Source organism: Globicephala melas, chromosome 12 (genome assembly GCF_963455315.2).
Source record: "Globicephala melas chromosome 12, mGloMel1.2, whole genome shotgun sequence".
Taxonomy (NCBI): Eukaryota; Metazoa; Chordata; class Mammalia; order Artiodactyla; family Delphinidae; genus Globicephala; species Globicephala melas.
Window position 1 is genome coordinate 69,227,312 of NC_083325.1, and position 25,076 is coordinate 69,252,387.

A 25,076-nucleotide genomic window follows, 5' to 3' on the forward strand; every position below is an offset into this window, starting at 1 on the left:
TGGTGGCGCAGTGGTTGGGGGTCCGCCTGCCGATGAAGGGGATGCGGGTTCGTGCCCCGGTCCGGGAAGATCCCACGTGCCGCGGAGCGGCTGGGCCCGTGAGCCATGGCCGCTGAGCCTGCGCGTCCGGAGCCTGTGCTCCGCAACGGGAGTGGCCACAGCAGTGAAAGGCCCGCGTACCGCAAAAAAAAAAAAAAAAAAAAAAAAAAAAAAGAATGTGAATAGTTGTAAAGTGCTAGAACAGTGCTTGGCACATAATTAGACCCATGTTAACTTAAAAAAAATAGATCACATCTCTTAAGTATCTCAGGAGGAAGGGAGACCAGGAAACTTTATTAACTTTATGTGGTTAACGATAATCCCATGGAGCACAGGAGGGTGTTTCTTAATGAATGTGGGACAGTCTCACACATGGGTGTTTTCTTTAAAGGTCTGTTTTCATTTCTTGCTGAGTCTCTTTTTACTTCCCAGTGTCATAAGATCTCCTTTCTGGTTGTAGGAGAAAGAAGTTTATTCAACTTAGAGCTGTGTTACAATTAGCAGAGCCAAAGAAAGGGTCAGGGCAGGGACACCTCCCACCACTTAGCAGCTGAGTGGCATGTGTGTGCCTCTTGGCAGCAAACGCCGCTTCCGCTGAGGACAAGCCTCCCTGAGTTCTGTGGGAATCTGTGTGTGACAGATTCCTAGTACTTGGGAAAATAATCTCTGATTTGTTTGAATAGCATAAAAAGGGTAACTGAAGTCCTAGAAAGGAGTAGCAGCGTTCTAGAAATGATGCTCTCCTTTCCAACCAACCAGGTCCTCCAGGTACCTGAGGGAGAACTCGTCAGGGTCAGGGGTTTGAAAAGCCTGGGAAGGACTAACATTAGGGGGATTGGAGACAGCTCAGCGACCCAGACGAGCAGACGTTATACCTAGTCCCACCCTTCTTCAAACAGTGCCTGCGGTTATAAGCTCCTATTTCTGTTGGAATCTACATCCAAACCTCTTGGTCTGGCTCATCAGACTCTCAACCCTAACAATATGCCTGACAATATGGAGCAGAAAGGTCCTGCTGGGTCTAGGTGTACGTCCTCACTGTGCTGCAGACACAGAACTACCACTCCTATGTTCAAGCTGGACGGCAAGATTCTGCGCCCTCCTCCCAGCCACCTGGCACAGCTCGCCCCTTCCTCAGGAACCAGCCCAAACCCCAACCCCGGGATCCTTGTGACACCAGGAGACCCGTGCTGGTCTCTTCTGAGAACCAGCTCCCCACACACACCTGAGACTTGTTCTCTGGTGGTTCAGATTTGTGTGGCTTGTCTCTCCCACTGATTCTGAATGCCCTTAAAGCCTGAAATAACTTCTTCCTTTTTAACAGAAAGGTGAGTTTGAAGTCAAGCGGTCCTGATATGTGAATCCTAGCGATGTGACTTTGGTTAAGCCACCTGGTAATCTTCTGAGTGTGTCGCGTCTGTAAAACGGTTGGACGTTTGGCATAGGATTAAATATATGTGGAAAGTTCCTGCTCGTGCTAAGTTTTCAAAAAACGAGTTCCATCTCCTTTTCCCATCCCTGCAACTTGCTAATAGCTCTTTGCACAAAGCAGGTTCTTCCTGAATGATGTTGGAGCAGTTTGGACCATCGTGTGCCAATTCAATCTGTAGAAGTCGCTGGATGTCTCACCACCTAAGAGGCCTCAAGTTGAGGATGAGAATTACCTTGTTCATCCTTATACTCCCACTGCACATGGTGCTTTGTACCCAGAGGGTGTAAGTTAGCCTGCTGGATCCAGAAATGTAACGCTGCTCAAGTTCATGAAATGGAAGAGCTCACACACTTTGAAGGATCCACAGAAGCGCTAGCGTGCAGATACCTGAGCTACTCCACCTCAGCCCCCAGCCCAGGGTTCCCAAGCGGAAGTGCTCCTCAGCCCCCCTTACCCTAGTCCAGGCTGAGAAGTCCAGTGAGGCGGGCTCCCAGGGATAGTAGGTAAGAGGGGCTCCTCCCAGTACCGGCAGCCGGAGAACTCCGAGCGAGGTTTTGAGGATGCAGTGGCCACCTCAGCCACTGAGGAGAGGATTAACCAGAGGAGAGAAAAGGCCTACGGGATAATGAACACCGCTAGCAGGACGCAGATGCTCAGCCCTCCCTTCACCACGACTCATGCACCTGAATTGAGGAAGGAGGGCTGGACACCTATCAGTGTAGTGCGGGCCACGGAGAGCACCAGTAGAATGGCATGTTCCCGCCCAGAACCCCAAAGAGCCACCACTCTGAAAATGGGGGACTGGCTGCTCCCCTGGCCAGAACATGAGCCTGCCCGGCAAGGCTGCTCTCGTATTTGGGAAACTATTCTCGTTTTCTAGAAGAAAGCTCTGCCTATTACACTTAACATCCTCTGCTGAAGCCAGGATACATGCAAGGAAGCAAGAACCAGAGGCAGCTCAGCTGTTTTACTAAGTCAGTGGAAAAGTAACAGTACAGATTTCAGGTGCAATAAGGGAGACGGGGCCGACTGGGCCCCAGCATCAGAGGCCCCACCCCCATGCTAGACAGCTCCAGTCCAGTCCAGCGTCTGAAGCGTGGTCCACATGTGTGTGCGTATGAGCACATGACCTATCTGGATGCCCGAGAGCATCTACTAAGTGTGCTGCCTCCGTGGAGGGCACCGGATTCCATGCCCAGCAGCTGGGCCTGAGAAGAGGCTGAGGGGTCGGGCCCTAGAAGCGGCCGAGCACAGTGGCTAACAGAGCCATGCGGATGTACATGCCATTCTCCGCCTGCCGGAAGTAGGCTGCTCGGGGGTCCGAGTCCACCTCCACACTGCAAGAGAAGGAAGGGTTACCATGTGCCCACGACAGCCTGAACGGACTGAGTGCACTCCCAGAGCCAGACCCCGCCCCCAAGCGTATCCTCAATTTTCACGCCACGTCACCTTATCTCATTGACTCGGGGCATGGGGTGCATCACCACCATCTTCTTCTTGGCCCGGGTCATGATGTGGGGAGTGAGGATGAACTGGCCGAAGCACTGCGAGGCAGAGAGGGGCCCCGTGAGCACGGCCGGGCAGGGGCGGCTACGAGCCCACGAGCCTGGGTTCCACCCCCCGTCCTCGCACTCAGTTGTCGCAAGCGAGGGACCCAGCTTTCCCGGCTGCCAGTCTGGATGCCCAGCAGCTCCAGCCCTGGCTTCTCCTCAGCCCTCGTGCTCACAGCTTCATACTCCTGGCTAGACCCAAAGCGCTCCTTCTGGATGCGAGTCATGTAGAGCACGTCGGTGTCGGGCAGCGCCTCCTCGATGCTCTCAAATTCCTCCTGGAGGGTGAGGCCCAGCCAGGGTGAGTGTGGTGCCGGCACTGACCGCCCAGCCCAGGTCCCCCACGGGCTCCCAGGGCCTGACCTGCTTGGTGCCGCGGGACGCCACGAAAGCCCGCACGTCGGGGGGCATGCGCAGGCTGGGAGGCGCCACGTAGCGCAGGCTGACGCGATACTGGGTGAGCAGGCAGGCCAGTGAATGCACCGTGCGTCCGTGCTTCAGGTCCCCAACCATTGTGATCTGGGGAGGAAGCCGGTCACCAAGAGGGCCCCCAGACTGAGCACACCCGCACCCCCATTTTAAAGCTCTCGGCCTCAGAACCAGAACGTAGACCTCAGAATGCGCGCAACACGCGCTGAAATGCAGAAACCACCTCCCCACTGTCCCCCTCTCCAGACCATCACCAGGCAGGCCTCCAACCCCTGCCACCACCCTCACCGTCATGCCGTTGACCGTCCCAAGCTCCTCCCGGATGGTGAAGATGTCCAGCAAGGCCTGGGTGGGATGCTCTCCGACCCCATCCCCGGCATTGATCACTGGCCTCCGGCAGTGCTTGGCTGCCAGCTGTGAACACAGGGACGAGGAAGGAGAATCCTGTCTTCTGCGTCTCAGGGACCCCTACTCCCTGCCGCAGTCCCACTCCTCCTGGGGTCCCCGCACCCATCTGGCCCGACTGAGACCTGCAGTCACAGGAAGTGTGGGCAGGAGGGCCCTCGTGTCCCTGGGTCCAGCCAAATCAATCCTGCCCCGGCACACAGGCTGGCCTCACCTCCACCGCTCCGGGCTGGGGGTGCCGCAGCACCACGACGTCGGCGTAGCAGCTCATGGTCTGCACCGAGTCAGCCAGGGATTCACCCTTCTGGACGGAGGACGTGGCTTCTGAGAAGCTGAGCACGGCGCCCCCCAGCCGGGCCATGGCCGCTGCAAAGGAGCTGCTGGTCCGCGTGCTCACCTCGTAGAACATGGAGGCCATCACCTTCCCCTGGGGGAGGTGGGAGTCATGTGTGCACACACGTGTTCACCTTGGGGAGCGCGTGGGCTGATGCCTGCCTCCCCAACTTACGCAAGAGGGGTGCTAGAACCCTGTCCCCCAAACCTTCCCATGACCTGTTGTAGCCTTGACATTTCCACCATAGTGTCACTCTGAGCTAAAGGTCTGCCTCCAAAAAGCCATTGTTAAGAGTCTGAACGAGACATTCATTCTCTGGGAGAGAAGGAAATACCCTAGACTTCACTCCCACGAATACACCAGCACCAATCAAGTGACCAGATCAGCGGGCCTGTGTGCTGGTGCTCAGGGCCCCGCAAGTCAGCTGAATACCGATCGGAGGAGGGCAAGCGTGGGGGCGGCCTAGAGGAGCAGGACCTCCCAGAGTAGGGCTTACCTATGGAGGGTGTGGACTCACACGAGGGGACCTATGGCAGGGGAGGGAGACCCCTCTGACCACCGCACAGCCCTGCTGACACGGGCCTGGATCCCCAGCCCACAGCCCTGACCCTGACCTTGAGGATGTCGAGGCTCCGCTCCTTCTGCACCATCATGCGCAGCGTGTGTGCCACGTTGAACAGGTGAGACATCTAAGAAAGATCCCAAGTCAGCTGGAAAGGCGGTGGCCCCCAGGGGCCCTAGCCCCGACTCTCCAGGTCCTCAAAGCTCTGGGTGTTCCCCTCCTCCCTCCCCCAGGCACCTGATCCTTGGTGAACTGCTGGACAGACAGGATATGTTGGCCCACCAATGAGTGCAGCAGGGGTGAGGTCTGGGGGTGCAGCAGGCCAGTGGTCCCCAGGTTCTGGGGCGACGCCTGTCTAGGTATTGGTGGTGGAGGGTAGCAGGTGCCGTCAAGGGTTCCCATCAGCTCTGCAGAGTGAGGGACGGGGCGGAAGAGGCTGGTCAGAGGGTTCCTCCTACCCAGGCCAGATCAGAGAGGTCCCCAAGGTGAGCGCGTGTTCCGGGGCATCTCTCACCTGGCTCAGCTGCCTTCCGGGAGGTCTTCTCCTTTGGCTCCTCAGCTACAAAGAGGGCAACAGGACAGATGTAAGCCTGTGGCTGAGGTGTGTGAAGAGCCCCCGCTTCCCCAGGACTCCGGACCACAGTGTCTGTGTTAAACCAACTCACACCACAGTAGCTACAGCAGGTTAGGTGAGGGCAGGAAGGACCGGCAGCTCTGGGCACGGACACGTGATTTCCCACAGGGGCTGTTGTGTGTGATCAGTGGTGCCCTCCCGGAACCCTCCCAGTTGGCAAAAGGCTCCTAGGCAGGGAGAACGGCCAGGCTCACACCAACCAACAACCTGGATTTACCCCACGCTCTGCTGCCCCATGGGATCCCAGCTCCCAGGCGGAGGAACACAGCTGCCCACAACAAAAAAGGGCCTGTGAGAAGAAGCTGTGGGATGCCTCCCTCAAGCTGGGCGGGCTGATTTAGGCAAAGGCGGGCACAGCAGGTCAGATGAGGGCAGCAGGAAGGACAAGGTAAGTGGACAGAGGTGAGGTGCTGGGGGGCGCTGGGACAGTTCCTAGGCCACAAAGCCCCCAACCTCAGCCCACCTGGGACACTGCGGGGGAGAGGAGCCCATCTGGACACGTCTCTAAGTCCAGGTGGCCCCACCCTCCACGTCATAGGACCTTCCTCTTACCTGGCAAACCTGGGTCAGAGGCTCGGTGGATTCGGGGCGGCAGGTGGAAGCGGCCATCGGGAAGCGCTGGGATGCCCCGGCGGGGCCTCTCTGGGGTCTGGAGAGACAACACTGGGTACTGACCTGACCCTCCTCAAATTCAATCCCTCAAGAAAAGCCAAACTGCTCCCTGTCCGCTAGGATTCTACCTCCATCATGTCCCCTCAGCCCCGCCTCCCACTGGGCTGCCCTCAACAGGCGCGGGCCCACTGGCCTCTCCAAGACGTCTCTCTGCTTGGGTTAATAATGGGGTGTGTTTCCTGTGGGAAGACTCCTAAACTGAGAGTTAATTCTATGTTTTGCAGTAGAGGGGGTAGGTGGTGAGGATATTAAGTGTTAAGTGACGAACGTTCCACTGCCCCGAACCACCAATGCTGCCAGCCCGACGCCTGACTGTACCCCCAACCCCGCCCCCCAGCCCGAAGCAGCGCGCATACCGTGTTTAGCTCACTGGCGGCGGGGGCCGAGGGCGTGAGCTGGGGAACAGCCCCCTGTGGCCACTTGCGTACATCCTGTCCGTAGCCCGGCGGCACCAGCACCTGCGGACAGAAGGCAGGGGCGGGCAAGTGAGCCAGACTGGGGTCCTAAAGGGGTGGAAGCCAGCGAGAAGAAAAAAATGCCCTGGGGACCTGCACCCACCCACACCCAGGGCAGTTGGACGGGTAGTGGGACCACAGAGATGTGCTGGGGTGGGAGGAGAATATAGCACGAGCGGGTCACGACCGGCCTGAGCATGGGCCACACACATACCTGCCCGTCAATATAGGCAACCTCTCCTCGCAGGACCACACGGCGGACGGTGCCCTTCACCTTCTGCCCTTCAAAGGGTGTCCAGTGGGCCTTGGAGAAGGGCATGTGGTTGGGGACCGTCCATTCATGCTCCAGATCCACCTGTCAGAGTCACGGGTTACGCCAGGCATGGGCTGCGGCGTGGAACGGCTCCCAGGGCTGGGGAGCCCCCGCCCCCCGGCCTTCAACCCCACACCTCCACATAGGTGTCCTCCTGGGGCGGCAGGTGGAAGATGCGCCGGGGGTTGTGGTGCAGTCGCTGCAGCAGGTCATCCAGGCTGAGCCGGCCCTCGCTCACTGCCGTCAGCAGTAGGGGCAGCATGGTCTCCAACCCCGGGAAGCCGGGGGGTGGCTGGGGCCCACACTTCTCGTCCACGGCGTGGGGGGCTGGGAGAAGAGAGCATGACCCTCGGAACCGATCGCCTCCACACACGAGAGGTCACGCACGCCACCAAGATGGTGCCTCACTACCAACCCCGATGCTAATTTTTTCTGGGAATCAGAAGGTAGGGAAACTGGGACTGCTGTCATCTTTGGGGGCCCACCCCTTTCACCCACATTCTCTCATTTACAGTTTACTCGTTCGTTCTTTTAGTAAATATTTATCAAGCACCTATGACAGACCAGGAACTGTATTAGAGGCTGGGATCCTACCCAGATCAAGGCCCAATCTTCATGGAACCCAAGGTCCTTGCCCGTGAGGATGGGGCACGAGCCCGCCTGGGCAGAGGGGGTTCGGCCTGGGCCCTCTCACCATGGTCGGAGGCAAAGCAGTCGATGACGGCCATGTTCTCCCATAGGGCTTCCACATCCTGCCGGGAGCCAAGCTCAGGCCGAACCTCCCCCTTCCCGGGCCCCAGACGCTCCAGGTCATCGCGGCTCAGGAACAGATGGTGGGGCGCCACCTCACAGGTCACCGGCAGCCCCCGTGCCTTTGCGGCTTTAATCAGCAGGATCTGGGGGAGAGCAGGGAGACCTCGAGGAGGCCTCCCTCCAGGCCCCACCCTGCAAAGTCCCCGCAGCCCACCTCCCCTCTCGGAAAGTCATGGGGCAGATGTGCTGGGTACGGGCTCCAGGCTCCCCTGCTCGTGCCCTGCCCCTCTCCTGCCCCCAAGGACTACCCTGATCACCTGGAGTTACTGGGAAAGCAACAGGGGCACCTCTGCTGGGCTCTCACCTCTTCCTTCCGCGCCACGTGACAGATGTGTACCGAGCGCTGGGTCAGCTGGGCCACCATGAGGACGGCGGCCACACTCTGACGCTCTGCGTGGGCCACAATGGGGAGGTGGGACGGCCACGTCTCGAAGTGCTGGGGGCAGGAAGAACATTCCGGGACCGTGCAGAGCCCAAGCCCTCACAGAGCTCCTGACTCACTGCTGCCAGCCCACTGTGTGGGGCCCTAAGCCAGGAGGTACTGGTTGGCTGCCTCCTCCCACCTGCCCACCCCTACCTCCATCCACTGGGCCACACTGTCCAGCCGCAGCTCGGAGAAGGTCTCGTTGAGGTAGAGCTTCAGCCCTGCAGCAGACCCAGCCACAGCACCCAGGGTCCCTGCGTTTTCCGACGAAGCTCCGAGGAATAAGGCATAGTCACAGCGGGCGCCGGCCTCTGCCAGCTGGAGAGGGTACAGTTGAGATTAGGCCCCTCAGCACCGGTGCCAGCGTGGCACCCATGCATGGCCTGGGCCCCTGGGGAGGGGCAGAGGGAGCAGGGTTCAGGGAGGTGGGGGAGGCTGGTGGGGGCATGGGGGTCACCAGGAAGCAGGAGAACAAGGGCTCACCTTCTGTGCCAGGGCCAGAGCAGGGGCATCGATGATGGGGGGCCGGGTATTAGGCATGGCGCACACCATGGTGATGCCCCCGGCCAGGGCAGCCGCTGTGCCTGAAGCGAAGTCCTCCTTGTGTGTCCCCCCTGGTTCCCGCAGGTGCACGTGGACATCAATCAATCCTGGGAGAACACGGAGGCAGCAGATTAGAGGAAGATTCCGAGACACGCAGGGCATCAAGGAGGTGAACTGGGGTGGCAGGAAAATAAGCAGCGACCGATACAAGTGAGAGGTGGTGAGGTTTGTCAAGGGCATCGTGGATGGAGGAGTAAAAGAGCTTAGGGTGAGGCAGATTCTGGGCCCTCCCCACTCTGTACACTCCAGGGCAGAGTGGGCCCCACGGCCATCCTGTGCTGCACCCAGGGTCCATGCAAGCTTCTACCAGTGTCCAGAAACCAGGTTCTCTCAAGAGATGCACTTACCAGGTAGCCGCACGAGCTTCTGGGAGGTCATGCAGTCAACATGCACCTTCAAAGGAGGGGCTGGCCCAATCTGTCCTAGGGCCTGCAAAGTGGGAACCACGGTCAGCTTTGACTTAAGGGCAGCCTGGGAGGTGCAGAGAGGGATTGGGTTTTCCCATAAACCAGGCTTCAGCCTCTCTATACCCACCTTCTCTCTCTGCAGCCACAAAACTTGATCACTAGCATAGCTGTTTCGTACTGAGATTTCCCAGCCCCAGGGCACGCTCACTTCTCCCTCTTCCCCCACTGACGCTGGCTGTCCCCTTCCCGGCACCCAGGTGTCAGTTACCTCCACAAACAGTTTGGTGCACTTGATATCGATGATGAGGGGCACGGAGAAGTCAGCGGCCAGGCGCCGGGTGCGGTAGCCCTTGGTGACAAAGGAAGAGAGACGCCGGCCCCCGGCCCCGCGCATGGACAGGTTAATCACTAGCTCGAAGTTCTTCTCAGCGAGCTGCTCCAGGATACTTCGCTGTGGTGGACACTCTCCATCCACTGCTTCTTCAAAGTGCCAGTCCACAGCCGTTACCTGTGGCCCAGAGACAAGGTCGGGGCCAACCCGAGCCTGGCAGGGGCCAGGAAGGCCAACCGGAAGGGAGGAGAGGTGGCCTGGGAGCCCATGAGGAGGATGGGGACCAGGCTACCTCTCTTAGCTACAGGCAAAGCATTTTTCTTGACAAGAAAGGCATCTACACTATGGTTACCAAGGACTCTGCGGTATGAGCCCACACTTCACGCAGAAAGATAAAATTCTGGAAGGAAACATGCCAAAATGTTAACAATGGTGGGGAGGTCATGAGGGAATTCTTTTTTTCTCTTTGCTTCTCTGTATGTTCTACTGCTCTACGTGGAATATATAATTTATACAATGACAAGAAAAGCAGGCGAACAGGGAGAGAATTCCTGGGTGCTCTCACACCCTTGGAGAGTGGGCAGCGTGGGGTAGGGCAGGAGCAGCCCATACCTTGACACCGTGCTCTGTATAGAAGTCAGCAGTGCCCAGGCTGGCGTAGAGGCTGTAGCCCAGGCTCTCCAGCAGTCGCACAGTTGGGAGCAGCTCACTTTTGTTCTGAACCAAGAAGGAGGATGAGGCTGTGTTTCTCCCGTCTTCCACTTCAAGGTCAGCCCTGGCCCAGGGAGCCAAGGCCATCTGTCCCCCCATCTTCAGGCACCCCCCGGATTCTGTACCTTATAGCTGCCAATGGTCAGCAAGATGTTCTTCTTGGGGATCTTAAAGCCAGTGCTTAGCATGGCCTTGAGGTAGGCCTCACAGCGGCTCTCCCCGAAGCCAGCCACTTCCCCGGTACTGGTCATCTCCACACCCAGCACCACATCAGCACCCGCCAGGCGGGAGAACGAGAACTGGGGCACCTGAGAGAGCAGGAGGTGAGTGAGGCCCAGGCGTGATAGGCCCATATCCTGCACCAGTGGGGGGGCCTCAATCCCCTCTCTCGGCCTCCTCCAGACAGCGGGGTGAGCCTTCCCTGTGCGGCTCCACGTGAACCCACCAATCATCAGCTGCTTCCCAAACATGCTCGGGCTCCCCTCGGTCTCCACGAGGCTACTCCCTGGCCTCGGAACACCTCCTCAACAAGCTTGGCCAATCTCAAATCTCACATCCTGACCGTCCTCCAAGGCTCATTCCAAATACCACTTCTTTTCTTGAGCCTTCTTGAGGGTCACCACCCTCTCTGGAAGTCGCACCTCCTTTAGCATTTTGTTTTTATCTCTATTATGCAGGTTTATCACACACTGTTCTAGAAACAAGCTGTTTTTGGACCCGACTTCTCTTGCCTCCCATCACTAGAGTGGAAGCTCCTAAGAGACAAAGACCATCTTATTGCCCTGACGGCCCAGGAAGGCCTTGCCCACAGGAGGTGCTTGGTTTATATGCCGACTGACATATAGCTTGTGCAGGAGATGAACTCCCTCCACTATTTGCCTCCCCGCTGACTGATAACCTCGGGCTTCAATCCTCCTTACCTTTACCCCCACGACTCCAGAGCCAGTCATGAGCCCCACAGGCTCCACTTCTTCCCCCATGATGACCCGCGTGGCCAAGGCTACTAGGTCCACACCCAGGGTCTTGGAGACGAAGGGGAAGGAGCGGGAGACACGCACGTTGCATTCAATGACTTTCAGCTGGTCGTCCTGGGCAGAGAGGGACTGGTCGGGCCTTCCACAGGTGGGCTTGTGACACCATCCCAGGGACCTTGGCTCTTCCCCCCACTCATCGTTCTGTGGGTCATCAACCCGGGACAGGGGGCAGGGTGACTATTAGAAACCCTGACAATACTGTGGGCTCGAGCTGTGACCCTGCCCCTCAGGCTTTCCTCCTCCGATGAGGGCTCCCTGGCGCCAGGGCCGGCACAGAACAAGGAGGCACCACGGACCTCTGGTCCCTGCCTTTTGCCCCCTCTTACTACCTTGGCAATGAGCTGCAGATTGAAGGGTCCTGTGACCTGCAGCTCCTGGCCCACGGCGTGCACGATGGCTTTGATCCGCTCCAGGGTTTTGGCAGTGATGTCCTGCGGCGGGGTCACCAGCGTGGCATCACCTGAATGCACACCTGCGTTCTCCACGTGCTCGGAGATGGCGATGGCTGCCACCACACCATCACAGGCCACAGCGTCCACATCAATCTCCTAGTGGGTGGTGGGGGGTGGGCGGCGTGCAGGGCAATGTGATGTAGAGCAAGGGCCATCTTCTTCTCCCGCTCGCCCCTGCAGGAAGCTTCCCTTCCTTTAAGAGCCCTGGCACAACCCGTCCTATCCAGCCCCCTGTGCCTACAAACTTCTGTAGGACCAGAGAGGGGAGTCGCCTCTGAGGCTGGGAGCCTGCCTGCAGAGACCTGTCTGCAGCCTCCCACCTTGGCCTCCTGGATGAACTTGGAGATGACCACGGGGTGCTCCTTGGAGACAGCTGCCGCACTGCTCAGGAAGCGCTCCAGGTCCCCATCGGTGTAAGCCACGTTCATAGCAGCACCACTTAGCACATAGGAGGGGCGCACGACACAGGGGTACCCCACGGTCTGGCAGAACTGGCGGGCAGACTAAGGGCAAAGGGAGCTTAGCTGGGTTGCTCACACTCACCCGTGACGTCGTCCAGCCTCCAGACCCCACCAGGCCCCAGCCCACCTCTAGGTCACTGAGCTCCCTCCACTGAGGCTGGCTGATACCAATGGTGTCCAGGAGCCGGGAGAACTTAAAACGGTTCTCAGCCGAGTCGATGGCTTCAGGGGAGGTGCCCAGCACCCGGCACTGCTGCCGATGCAAAGCCATGGCCATGTTGTTGGGCAGCTGCCCGCCCATGGACAGGATCACGCCTTCGGGGTTCTCTAGCTCATAGATGTCCATCACCACCTACGGTGCAGGAGGAGAGACAGGTGGCGGCAGCGGGCAGGCTCAGGGGTCTGAGTCTTCTTGCTCACTGCTCTTCAGCCTTCACCCTCAAACCCCACGAGTTCTAAAGAGTCTTAGGTCCGTCAGCTACTCCTACTTGACTGGCCTCCCAGGCTAACGGGCAGCCTTCACCCGTCTCACCTCAAAAGAGATCTCATCGAAGTAGAGTCGGTCACACATGTCATAGTCGGTGCTGACTGTTTCTGGGTTGTAGTTCACCATGATGGTTTTATACCCCATCTGCGACAGCGAGGGGAATGACATTCAGCAATCAGATGGGAAGAAGAGCACCGAGAGGGTAAAGCCAAAGCAGTACTCCAGAGAGCACCGCCTCAGCTGTCTCTGAAACTGCTGTACAGGACGGCTGCCTTGGGAGGGAAGTCAGACCAGCAATGAAGCTGTCGGAAAAGCAGATACAGAGTTCTGGAGAGGAACCACATGTGAGGCACAGGACGGCTTAAGGGGACCCCCCCAACCCAAAGCCCTGTAATAGATGTTAAGGTGCCGCAATGACTAGAAAGCGCCAGGGTTGAGTGTGGGTGGAAGGCAGCTGCCAAAGCTGATTAGAACAGCAGAGAAAACCATAGGAAAGACTAGCTCTTGGACCTTTCGGAGCTGCTGGATGCAGCCCACAGCACACCAGTCAAACTCGACGCTGGAGCCGATACGGTAGACGCCAGAGCCCAGGACCAGGACATGAGGCGTTCGAAAGCTGAGGTCATGGGTGGTGCCCCAGTATGTCAGGTACAAGTAATTTGTCTGGGCTGGCCATTCAGCTGCAACTGTGTCAATCTGCTTCACCGCTGGGCAGATCCCCAGTTCCTGACGCAGCTTGCGAACAGCCAGCTCTGTGCTGAAGAAGAAGGGTCAGAAACGTAGGCCCTGGGAGTGGGGTATGGACCAAGTAGAGGGCGGAGATCCCAGGTAGGGATCAGAGAGGACAATTCCCAGGGCTGAAGGTCAGGGGCCTCCAAAGCTCCCCACATCCTCCCCTCCGAGGGCCCCTCGCTGGTACAAAGGTTCTCTGCCCGGCACTTCTCAGCCCGAGGCCCTCCCCGCCATCCCTGACCTGAGAACTGCGAGGGCAATCTGCTTGTCTGAGAAGCCGAGGCGCTTGGCCTGCTGCAGCAGGGGTAGGGGCAGAGACTGTCCACGGTGTTGCTCCAGCAGCTGGGTGTGTGCTACGATCCGCTTCATTCGGTGCAAAAACCAGCGGTCGATGCGAGTAAGTTCGTACAGGCGATCCACCGAGTAGCCAGCCCACAGGGCAGCTGCCACCACAAAGATGCGCTTGTCTGTTGGAGTCTCCAGCTCCTAACGGGGAGAGGGCAGACAAGCTAAGCCTCCGCTTCCCCATCTGTAGAAACAAATCTAGTGATACGTCCTCAGAATAATGAAACATGAGAAATGAAGTCACCGAACTCTCAGCAAAGTGAAAACACAGCAAAGGTCCGCCAGTGACTGCTGCTAGTACTACTGGCAGCAAGCTCAGGGGCTGGGGACAGAGAGAAGCAGGGTCCGTCCCGAGGGTACTGCCAGGGGAAGGGGAGCCGCTTACCATGTCACTGACGGGCTTGACTGTGTGATCAAAGCCCACGCAGTTCTCATCCACCATGCGCAGAGCCTTCTGGAAAGCTTCCTCAAAAGAACGCCCAATGCCCATGACCTCACCTGGAGGGATACCATGTGAGCACTGAGGGCCAGAGGGCAGAGGCAGCTGGGGGCGTGCTGCCCAGAATGTCTGTAGTTGTTTTGTTTTTTTTTTTGGCCTCAGCTTGTGGCCTGCAGGATCTTAGTTGCCCAACCAGGGATCGAACCCGCAACCCCTGCAGTGGAAGCTTGGAGTCTTAACCCCTGGATGGCCAGGGAAGTCCCCAGAATGTCTGTAGTTTACAGTCAAGTCCCACGGTTGTGGGATTTATGGTGTTTCATTGAGAATCTTACACTTGCACCTCTTCTCCCTACCATTTTCATGTTTTGTGTTTATTAGTGAAATGAAACTAAAATGCCTACAATGGGCATGTGGATACTGGAACATGTTGCACTTGTATCACAGAGGCCCCACCCACCCGTTGGGTTATCCAGTTATTCGGTTGGCTTTATTCATATTGTGATGATACCATTTGGGATCTGGCTTACCCTTTAAAACTTTTTAAAAGTCTGGTAACAGGAAGATGATCCCATCACTCTATAAATCCATCCAGAGCTAATCACATTTACAGCTATCACTTTAGAGTACTTCCTCCTGGACTTTTTTCAAATATGTTTTATACATGATTATAGTACACATACAACTTCTATCCTGCTTTTTCCCTCATGGTAAGCTTGTTCCCACATTCTATATCACTTTATTACCAGCCGTTTAACTCCTGTATGATTTACCATAATGTAACTGCTCACTTACTGTAAGACATTTAGTTTTGACGTGTTCATCATTCTAAGTGAGGCTGTGATGTTTTCCGTGCTTTAGGTTATCTCCTTAGGATACATTTCCAGAAGTGCGTGGGCAATAGGTAAGATAAATCTTCTGGCCCTTGATAAGTATTAGTGGCTTTATAGAAGTCTGCGCTTTACAATACAAAGTATAAATTTAACCAATCTTCTAAGAAATGTGTATAATCATTTAAAAGTTTTTGCTAATAAGCAAAAATTATTATCTCATTTTAACTAGATTTATAACTACTAAAAAGAGGGAACTTCCCCCATCCCCCAGCCCTGCTTATTGATTTCCCATTCTATAAAGTTCTGTTCATGTCCTCTGACAATTTACCCTAGGGTCTTCAAATATTCCTTACCAAATGTATTTTTCTGTTTACAATCCTAACATTTGTTTCTTTAAAAAAATTTTTAAAACGTCAAGATGGTACCAGTAATGTTAAGTAAGTGGATGAGTGATTTTGCTCAATTCCTTTGTAATGTGGTTATATTATAAAAGTTTTTATTCTGGGTAAAAGAAAAACCCAATGCACTAATACATGCAGGCCTAGAAAAATCCTGGAATCACACATATCCCCAAATTAATCTCTGTATGACAAGATTACAGGTGATGACTCTTCTTTGGTTAAACTATCTTTTCTAATTTCTCAATGATTCATGTATCTTACTTGTATAATAAAAGTTACAAAAAGTGACCATGGCAGATCACACTCCAAGAACACTCAAATAGATGTAAGATACTTAGATGTCTCATCTAGGAATCAATTTTTGATTGTCCTATTTTCAATCCACTTCTTTTAGCCACAATTTATGGCTTCATTCCCATGTTTATTATAATTTTTACGTTAACAGAAATTCATCTCCAGAAGGAACAACTTGGCAGTCCTGTAAGATTTCTAAACATTCTGAGATCATATCTGAGCTTAGACTTACGTGTTTAAAGGCTACTATTGCTCTTAATGGAAAATCTGGAACACAGCAAAATGCTCTTACCCTTAGCTGGTGGCACTTTGGTACATGCACATGCTTGTTTTAATGGTAATGCTTTGCAGGACAAACCAAGGCAATTTAAAGGGTCAGTATAAGGAAGCATACTAACTCAATCCCAGCACGCTCTCCACTGCTTGGAGGCTGACCATCATGCCCATTCACTATTCATTACTAAGTGTCCCTGTTTTTATGAAAAGGTGTCTGATGTCCTGCTCTGATCTTAGACATTGTATTAAACAACATTTCATTTAGTGACCATGGCAGGAAGTGCCCAGAGAAGGAGACACGCTCAGCGTGGCTGCCACTGCGCTGACTTGGCCTTAGAAGTGTTCATAGGAAAACAGCAGTCGTCGTTTCCCTGAAGCAATCAGTATTTAAACAAGCGTGGAGAACAAACTGTCACTGTATTAACAGCCTAGTGACGAGGCCATGGGCAAAATGCCATGAAGTGCTGTGCGTGGAGTTTCATGGAACTGGTCTCACCCATGACAGGCAACATACTGTAAACAGAGGAACATAAGCAACTAGCAACTGATCTAGTTTTCAGTTCTTGGCTCCGCCCTTTACTCAGGCACACACTTTCCTTCTGTGGGACCTGCTTACTCATTCGTAACATGAGAGAAATGAGACAGTCCAATGGCTATCACCCCATCCCAAGATTTTTGACATGCCATCTGGGGAGTGGAGGTAGCATGTGTATTCGGACAGATTTCCAGATGTCTTTGATTCCCGCCCCTGAGGAGGACTGCTATCTTAGTTGGAAATATTAGTTCTGAGAAACCGTGTTCCCAAGAAGCTGCTCATATAGGAGCTGAAAGATCATGCCAAGGAACTGACTCTATGACATTCTAGATCCTTGGGACATGTGGGACCCCATGAGGTGATCCGGGGAGGGGGCTCCTGGGGTGTGTCTCTCACCGACACTCTTCATGCAGCTCCCAATCTTTGTGCTGACACGGAGGAACTTGCTGAGGTCCCAGCGAGGAATCTTCACCACACAATAATCCAGACTGGGTTCAAAGGCTGCTGTTCCCCCTGTCACCGAGTTCCTGGGAGCCATCGGGTGAGGGTGCCAGAGGACAGAGCAGGAGATGTAAATGGTGAGCTTCCAGATAGTTCTCTCCATCCCACACATCCAGGCCAACGTCCTTTCCACGTTCCCTGTCCCATACGTGTTTTTTTAAGCTCCCCACCACCTTTCCTCCCTGATCTCTCCCCAACCCTTGTACCTGAGTTCAGGTAGAGGGATGCCCAAAGCCAGCTTGGCTGCCACGTAGGCCAGTGGATAGCCTGTGGCCTTACTGGCCAGGGCGGAGCTGCGCGAGAGCCTGGCATTCACTTCAATGATGTAATACTGCAAAGAGAGAGAACAGAGAAAGAGTTACCAGATAACTGGCTTAGAAGGCCTGCCTAGGAAAGGTCTCAGAAAGGCAGGAAAATAAAGCAGCATCCTCCGACCCTACCGAAGATAATCCCAGCTTCTACTCCAGGGTCTGTAGGGTTAAAGGGCCTCTTGGCCTAGAGGCCCCAAAATTATGGAAGGCAGTCCAACAGCTACAGTATCAGCCCCACGGCCTAGATTCTCACCTGCTCAGACTCAGGATTCAAGGCATACTGCACGTTGCACTCCCCAACAATTCCAAGGTGCTGAGTCACCTTGATGGCCGTCTGCCGCAGTAGCTGGTACTCCCTGTCATTCAGCGTCTGGCTTGGAGCCACCACTATGGACTCCCCAGTGTGGATGCCCAGTGGATCTAGGTTCTCCATGTTACACACCTGTGAAGGGAGAGTCCCAGAGTGGTCACTGCCAAAGGGAGTCAGGAGAGGCAGAAGGCTGCATCCCAGGGTCCTGTTGCCTCTGGAGACGCACCCATCCTGGGTCTGAGGGACATCGAACTCTCAAAGATATCAGCTGGACCCCGGCTCTTACAAGGGCTCATACTGCCTGATGCTATGCCCCTCCTCCGTCACTCACCGTGACACAGTTGCCATAGGTGTCTCTCACCACCTCATACTCAATCTCCTTCCATCCTTTCAGGGACTTGTCTACCAGCACTTGGCTGGTATGGGCAAAAGCTGGGGCCACGAGAGCAGAGAGCTCCTCTTTGTTAGAGGCAAAGCCAGAGCCCAGGCCCCCCAGGGCAAAGGCTGCACGCACCAGCACGGGGTACCCCAGTCTCTCGGCAGCTGCCTGGGCCTGCAACGAGCAGAGACGGACAAACGGATCAGGCCTTGACTACGCGCTGCGCGGAGGGCTCCTGGACCCGGAGAGAATACGACGTCAAGGAAACAACACCTGTCCACCCCAACCATGCCCCGAACCTGCTCAAGAGAGTTTGCTGCCTCACTGGGGGCCACGTGCTCTCCGATCTCGGCCATCCTGGAGGCGAAGGCGCGCCGATCCTCAGTCAGCTCAATGGTCTCCACGGGTGTGCCCAGGACCCGGACCCCATACCGAGCGAGCACCCCAGCCTTGGTCAGCTCCACACCACAGTTCAGAGCTGTTTGGCCCCCAAAAGTCAGTAACACGCCATCTGGGCGCTCATTACGTATCACCTGAGGGAGGAGAGAGGAATAATAGTCATTAAGACCCTGGGGTTAGGGAGTGGATCTAAGAAGTTGGAAAGGGCTTCCCTGGTGGCGCAGTGGTTGAGAGTCCGCCTGCCGATGCAGGGGACGCGGGTTCGTGCCCCGGTGCGGGAAGATCCCAGATGCCGCGGAGCGGCTGGGCCCGTGAGCCATGGCCGCTGAGCCTGCGCGTCCGGAGCCTGTGCTCCGCAACAGGAGAGGCCACAACAGTGAGAGGCCCGCGTACCGCAAAAAAAAAAAAAAGAAAGAAAAAAGAGAAGTTGAAAAAACCCAGAGTGACACAGGATCCCCCTGCCCACGTGGGTCCCCTCCTCAGTCTAGCCTCACCCGAGTCATACCTGGGTTACGTAGTGAGGCGTTATTGGGAGGAAATAGACCTTGTCAGCCAGCCCCTGGGAGGTCTGCACGGTGGCAATGTTGGGGTTGATCAGCAACGTCTGGATGTTCTCCTCCTTCAGGGCCTTGATCGCCTAGGGGGACAAAAAGGGCATATCGGCCTCGAATGCAGAAGCAAGATTTTCAGTCTTAGACCAGTATTTCTCTTCCTCTTCTCCCCTCCCTGGACTCTCAGTCCCTAAAAACCCACTTCTGTTCCTCACCACCTCACCTTTCTGCACATTCCCCAGATCTCCTGGGTCACTTCCTCCCTACAACTAATGCTCATGCCTCAGCCCTGTCTGCTCCTGAGGGCCACACACCCAGAGGGTCAGGGACGCACGTGCTTTACCTGAGAGCCTGAGTAGTCAAACTCTCCGGCTTGGCCAATGGAGAGGCCCCCTGAGCCCAGAATCAGAACCTTTCGTGGTGGTGGAAGCCCAGAGCCTGGGGTGGGAATCCCACGGAGACAGAGGCGCTCAGCCAGCCGCTCTCGAACTATGGAGGCAAAGAAAGTCATAGAGTGTTAGAGCTGAATGAGACCGAGAGGTCATCTAGATTAACCCCTCACTTTACAGAAGAATCAAGAACAAGTCATGCCTCTAACGAGTGGCAGAGGCAGGACCAGAAGAAGCCAGGACTTGTGATTCTGGGTTCCTTTGAATAGAAGAAGCATACATGAATCATCTTGGCCTGACTGCCTTCCAGCCCTCCCGCCTAACCTCCCAAACACCTATCAGTTTCCCGAGACAGGTCCATCTTATGCCTCTCCTGGAGCCCATTCTTAGATCCACAACCCAGTTCTACTCAAGTGCTTACCTGTCTGGCCCCCAGGGTTCCTGGTGGTGGCTTCTTTCACAGTGTCCAGAAATATATCAAAAAGAAGTTCCATATCTGAAGGGCCAGCGTGGTGCTCTGGGTGAAACTGGACACTGTTGAAGAGAGTGGATCACAAAAATTGCCAGCATCATCGGCAGCCTTGGAGGTAGGTAGTGGGAAAGGTGACGGGGGCCACTGCTGCACTTTACTTTTTGATCTTCAAGTCCCAGTGGGCTTCAAAGCCGTACAGATCCAGTCATCATGCCAGAACCACCCAGGCTCACCTGAAGAAGGGCAGGCTCTCATGTACAATGCCTTCGTTGGAGTGATCGTTGGCGTTGGTGAAAAGAGGAAGCCAGCCTGCTGGCAGTGAGTCTGTTTCCACAGCAAACCCATGGTTCTGGGATGTTAGAAAGCAGCGCCCAGAGCCCACCAGCAAGCATGGCTGGTTATGGCCTCGGTTCCCATATCTGGAGATGGAAACGTACTGAGTCACAGGCCCCTTTCACCCTCCCTTCACTACTGTACCAAACCCAGCTCTTGCTGATCTCACGATTCTCAACAACCCGCACTCCTATTTCAACACTAATGAACACCAACTCTACTCCCAGTCCCAAGACTCCCCACACCTCATCATGTCAGAGGTGTGGGCACTTCCTCTCCCCACAAGTCCCACCTCATCTTGTAAGTCTTGGCCCCAATGGCTAAGGCCAACAGCTGGTGTCCCAGGCAGATCCCAAAGACAGGTCGGGGGTTCGGTTCAGATAAGACACGGCTCAGTGTGGATACCACGCTGGGATAGGAGGCGGGGTCGCCAGGGCCATTACTCAGAAAGAGACCCTCATACTCTGGAGTGGGCAGAAAAGATGATGTCAAAACCCGTGGTTCAACTAGAGAGAAACACCACTAGAGCAAAAGCCCTTATCTCCACCTTCTTCCCTGCAGCTCATGTTGACTTTCAGCAACTGGACCGAGGGCCAGACCTTCCACCCATGCTGTTTGTCTGTCACCTTGTACAGACCTAAGCTACTCACCCTGACTGTCTAATGCGTGGTCCCAGGGTACCACAGTGACCTCTGCCCCACGCTGGCACAAGCATCGGATCTGATTATACTTGAGGCCACAGTCCAAAGCAAGGATCCGAGGGGTGCCCCCTGAATTGAATACCCGTGGGACCTGAGGAATAAAGGGCGATGGTTGACAGCTGTGATTAGTAGGTATAATGTGCACACACAACAATCCCTACCTTGGAGGCCTCTTCTGGTTCTCCCTCAAGTGTTCACCCCTCAGTATGGGCAGAATATAACTACTGTGCTTAGTCTGGGATACTCTCCCACTCTACCTCTGTACCTTAATGGAGACCTCCGGCACCAGGGCGCGGGCATTGGGGTCCAAGAACGGCAGGGTTGAAGGCTCCGTCCCATCCTGGACCAGCTTTCCCAGCAGAGACCCTTGCTCTCGCAACTTCTTAGTCAGCTCCCGAGTGTCCACTCCTGCCCAAACAGCAGACTCTGAGAGATCACTCCCCCAACGCAGTCACGCATGACGTCAGACTTCCATTTCAGAGCCTGAGTCACACACTGTGACTGTTCCATGGGCATCAAAAATCCCGGGCTATCCTGCTGGAAGTACCCTACCATGAAGTACTCTTGCCCCCAAATATCACATATGAATTGAACCACCACTCCAGATCTGTTTACAGAAAATAATACCAAGGAACAAAAGAACACGCTAAATGACAATACAGGAATGTAATCAATAAAATGCAGACTGTGGGGTATTCTAAAGGAAAATCAACGGTTTGTGTCAAATAGGTTACAAGGCCCAAAGAGTAAAGATTATCAACCAAGTGCAATGTACAGACCTTGCGTAGACCCAGATTCAAATAAACAAAGTTTTTAAAAAATCAGAAAGTTGGAGAAATTTGAAACATTCCTTGTATATTTGATATTAAGGAATTACTGTTAATTTTTAAAAGGTTACCGTAATGTTACTGTGATCATGTTTTTACAAGGGTTTTTTTTTCACAGCTATTGAACTCTCTGTGGGTGAAATGATATTATGTCTGAGATTTGCTTCAAAATAATCTGGGAGTTGTAGTAGTGGTGATGAAATAAGTTTAGCCCTGAGTTGATGAAGCTGGGGGTTCATTATCCTATTCTCTCCTTTTGCATGTTTGAAATTTTCCATCTGAGTGAGAGCTCAGTTCCTTCCCCCAGCTCCAGCCCCCAGTCTAAAGCTTTGGAATCAGGTACACTGTATCACAATCTTGGACTCAAGTCCCAAGCGTCCACAGAGTCCTTGATTCTTTCCATCTGGGTATCTGTGCTCCACTCAGACACCCCTGTGCTTGCACCATACCTTGTAGGCCGGGTATGCCACGCTGTTGCAGCCACTCATGCAGGGTACAGGTGGCACTCCAGTGGCTGGGTGTGGGGCAGCACTCTCCTACCACCAGTCCTGCCACGTGGATCCCCGAGGATTCAAACCACTGTCGATGGGAGGAGGAGACTGTGAGGAGCCCAGGGCCACACACCTTCCTGCAGGGCCATGGACCCTGTACTCCAGCCACACTCAATGACCTGTCGTTCCTTTAACATGCCAAGCACCTCATGCTTTTGCCTTTTATCAGCAATGCTGTCCCCCGCATGAAACACTGAACACGTGGGCCTGGGGTGCCTGATTAGTAATTGAAATGACATTTTCCTTTTCCCTTCCTTTTCTTCTATCCCCTTTTCCATGAAGTCACCCCCATTCTCACCCACTGCAGCTTGTGTCTCCTCCTTAGAGCTCACCTAAGTTCACTTTGTTTCTACTTGACTTGCTATTTCCATTGTATTACAAATGTGTCCAGATGTCTTCATCAGCGAACTATGAACTCAAGAGCAAGGTACCTGACACATGATAGTAGTCAGCGTTTACTGAGGGCCCACCTGGTGCCAGGCACTATAACAGATGCTGGGGGAGGAGCACGAGCATAAAAAAAGACAAGGTCCTGTTTTCAGAATGTTAATTTGCTACCTAGGGAACCAGAAAATAATAAAGTAACGTAGATAAAACAATATCATAATCACAGGGTGTGATAAAAACATAGTGTAGAATAGGCAGCGGCACAATACCTTACTAAATAAAAACAAAGCTTCAGGGTGCAATACCAGGCATTATACCCCCACCCCACCCCACCCCCCACTTCGTAAGGGATTATCATTAAAAAAAAAAGGTAATGTACGGCTTCCCTGGTGGCGCAGTGGTTGAGAATCCGCCTGCCAATGCAGGGGACAAGGATTCGATCCCTGGTCTGGGAAGATCCCACATGTCGCGGAGCAACTAAGCCCGTGAGCCACAACTACTGAAGCCCGAGCGCCTAGAGCCCGTGCTCCGCAACAAGAGAAGCCACCACAATGAGAAGCCTGTGCACCGCAATGAAGAGTAGCCCCCGCTCGCCGCAACTAGAGAAAGCCTGCATGCAACAACGAAGACCCAACACAGTCGAAAATAAAATAAATTTTTAAAAAAATTAAAAGAAAAAAGGTAATGTAAATTTGCTACTCGATAGATAAGTTTATAATAACTAAGTAGAGAAACAGATTGTTTATCTAGGAGAAAGTGGCATATTTAAACTACATCTGCTTAGTGGTGGAAGGTTTAAAGAAAGATGAATGGGATCTGAAGGCTAGTTTGGCAGAACCCTCCATGGCTAGGTGTCTGCACATGGACAAGTGCATTTATAGCATATGTGCTGCAGAAGCATCCGTGGTGGGCTGGTGGCTCCAGGAGGCCTTACTCACCTTGGTTGTCAGGGCCTCAATTTTGCAAGTGTATAAACTCAACTTTGACATGTATCTAGAGTTGACAAAGCTGAAGACTTAGGTCAATTAACCAAGATAGTGCATTATAAGCTAGAATGCAGTGAATTTATACAGAATGCAGTGAATTTATGTGATGAGGAATGGTTCTTCCAGGAATACCAAGCACTTCTCTTTCTTAGAGTTTCCTTTTCCAAGTGTCAGGGTGACAGGGAAAGCATATTAAGAATTAAAGGCTCAGTAACCCTAGAATTAGGACAAAGTGAGTTTTGAGGAATACTGCACCGGAGGCTATGGCTGCTCTAAAATTAACTTGTGTTGATTTTTTTTTTTTTTATTACTTGAACTCTCAGAGGGCAACTTAGTTTCCAAATTCCAGACGAGGAGGAATAGGAGAAACCTCACTGAGAAGGAAACTGAGTTTCTTATCTACATACTGTAAGAACTCTACTGAAAAGTGGTAAAGAATGAGGCAACGTAAGGAAAGCAGGTTTAGATGACAATCAACTTCATTGGTCTGGTAGGTGAACTGTGACCCACCATCACTGAGAAGGGTGTGACCCTAGTTTCCAGTCTCTTTCCCATTAATTTACGCACTCTTAAAGCACTGCTCCCATCACATCACTCTGCTGCTAAAAAATTTTCACTGGTTCCTTACTAGAGCCCAGACTCTTCGCCTTCACCTCCAGCACTCTGTGCTTCTCAAGGTGTTACCTAACAAACCCTGCAGAGTGCTTGTCTATCACTTTAGTGTGTACCTGCTTTCTCCAGAATGCCTAGAGGAATGTCAGTGTCTTCACTAACAGTTAACAATTACTGATTTGAAAAGGAATGTAGAGAAAGCATTGGATGTGGCTACCTTGCTGAGTCCGAACTCATCCACTTCATCTGGGGGAATGCCGTAGTTACCAATCAGAGGATATGTCAGCACTAAGATCTGTGCTTTGTAGGAAGGGTCAGTGAGGGCCTCGGGGTAGCCGACCATACCGGTTTGAAACACTGCAAGAAAGAGGCAGAGCTGGGGCTTAGGCAGGGCACTCTTCGGAGCACTGCCCCGAGCGAGGATAATGCCCCAGTGCAGGCTGCCCTGACCGTCAGGGATAAAAGGGGCCGGGCTGGGGAATGGCGGGGGAGGGGGTGTGCAGGCGGGAAAATGGCGGGGTCTGGGCAGGGCAGGCTGGGCAGAGAGGGGCAGCAGAGAGTGGGATGAGGTCGGCAGCCAGCCCGGACTTGCTTACCCACTTCCCCGGCAGTCGACACAGCGGCCCCAAAGGGCTGGCCCCGCAGGACCGACCCGTCCTCCAACACCAGGGCCGCCATGGGAGCGGAGCTCAGAAGCCGGGGTGATTACAGAGAAGCGGGAAACGCAGCAAGCCCCAGCGGATGCTAGAACCACGTGAGGACGGCGCGCCCGGATTCGGTCCACGTGGCTAGCCGCGCCGGTGTCTGGATCAAGGGCGGCGTGGACCGCGCAGGAGCCCAAGCGCTCTAGGCGGCGGCAAACTGCGGCGGCGCGGGCAGCTGGCGGCGTGAGGGGCGGGGCTAGGAACGTGAGGGGCGGGGCCAGGGCAGCGAAAGGGTTGGGTCACCTCCTCTACTCTACCCTGCG

At 54.3% G+C, this 25,076-nt stretch overlaps 1 protein-coding gene across 4 annotated transcripts; it reads right to left on the minus strand.

Moving 5' to 3' along the window:
• Nucleotides 1-242: 242 nt before the first annotated feature.
• On the minus strand, nucleotides 243-25,036 carry CAD (carbamoyl-phosphate synthetase 2, aspartate transcarbamylase, and dihydroorotase). 4 transcript variants are annotated; one of them, XR_009566286.1, is made up of 45 exons: nucleotides 24,706-25,036; nucleotides 24,327-24,466; nucleotides 22,023-22,152; nucleotides 21,012-21,154; nucleotides 20,696-20,837; nucleotides 20,338-20,509; nucleotides 19,946-20,131; nucleotides 19,662-19,774; nucleotides 19,195-19,340; nucleotides 18,806-18,937; nucleotides 18,201-18,434; nucleotides 17,854-18,075; nucleotides 17,466-17,654; nucleotides 17,108-17,232; nucleotides 16,797-16,927; nucleotides 14,011-14,123; nucleotides 13,522-13,766; nucleotides 13,059-13,305; nucleotides 12,594-12,692; nucleotides 12,189-12,413; nucleotides 11,921-12,103; nucleotides 11,478-11,696; nucleotides 11,035-11,202; nucleotides 10,240-10,422; nucleotides 10,016-10,120; nucleotides 9,341-9,580; nucleotides 9,013-9,094; nucleotides 8,546-8,712; nucleotides 8,216-8,380; nucleotides 7,943-8,074; nucleotides 7,520-7,721; nucleotides 6,962-7,152; nucleotides 6,727-6,867; nucleotides 6,414-6,515; nucleotides 5,938-6,034; nucleotides 5,266-5,310; nucleotides 4,989-5,158; nucleotides 4,804-4,878; nucleotides 4,070-4,282; nucleotides 3,739-3,864; nucleotides 3,385-3,540; nucleotides 3,198-3,299; nucleotides 2,921-3,015; nucleotides 1,926-2,808; nucleotides 244-1,456 (listed from the first exon to the last, which is right to left on the minus strand). XR_009566286.1 is itself a non-coding variant. In XM_030858143.2 (44 exons), exons 1-44 carry the CDS (start codon nucleotides 24,785-24,787, stop codon nucleotides 2,706-2,708), a joined length of 6,678 nt encoding a protein of 2,225 aa, XP_030714003.1. In that variant the 5' UTR covers nucleotides 24,788-25,036; the 3' UTR covers nucleotides 243-2,705. The 4 variants fall into 4 exon arrangements, 1 of the variants encoding a protein (XP_030714003.1); XR_009566287.1 differs by having other exon boundaries at nucleotides 245-489; nucleotides 1,265-2,808; XR_009566288.1 differs by having other exon boundaries at nucleotides 246-489.
• Between the last annotated feature and the right edge of the window lie 40 nt (nucleotides 25,037-25,076).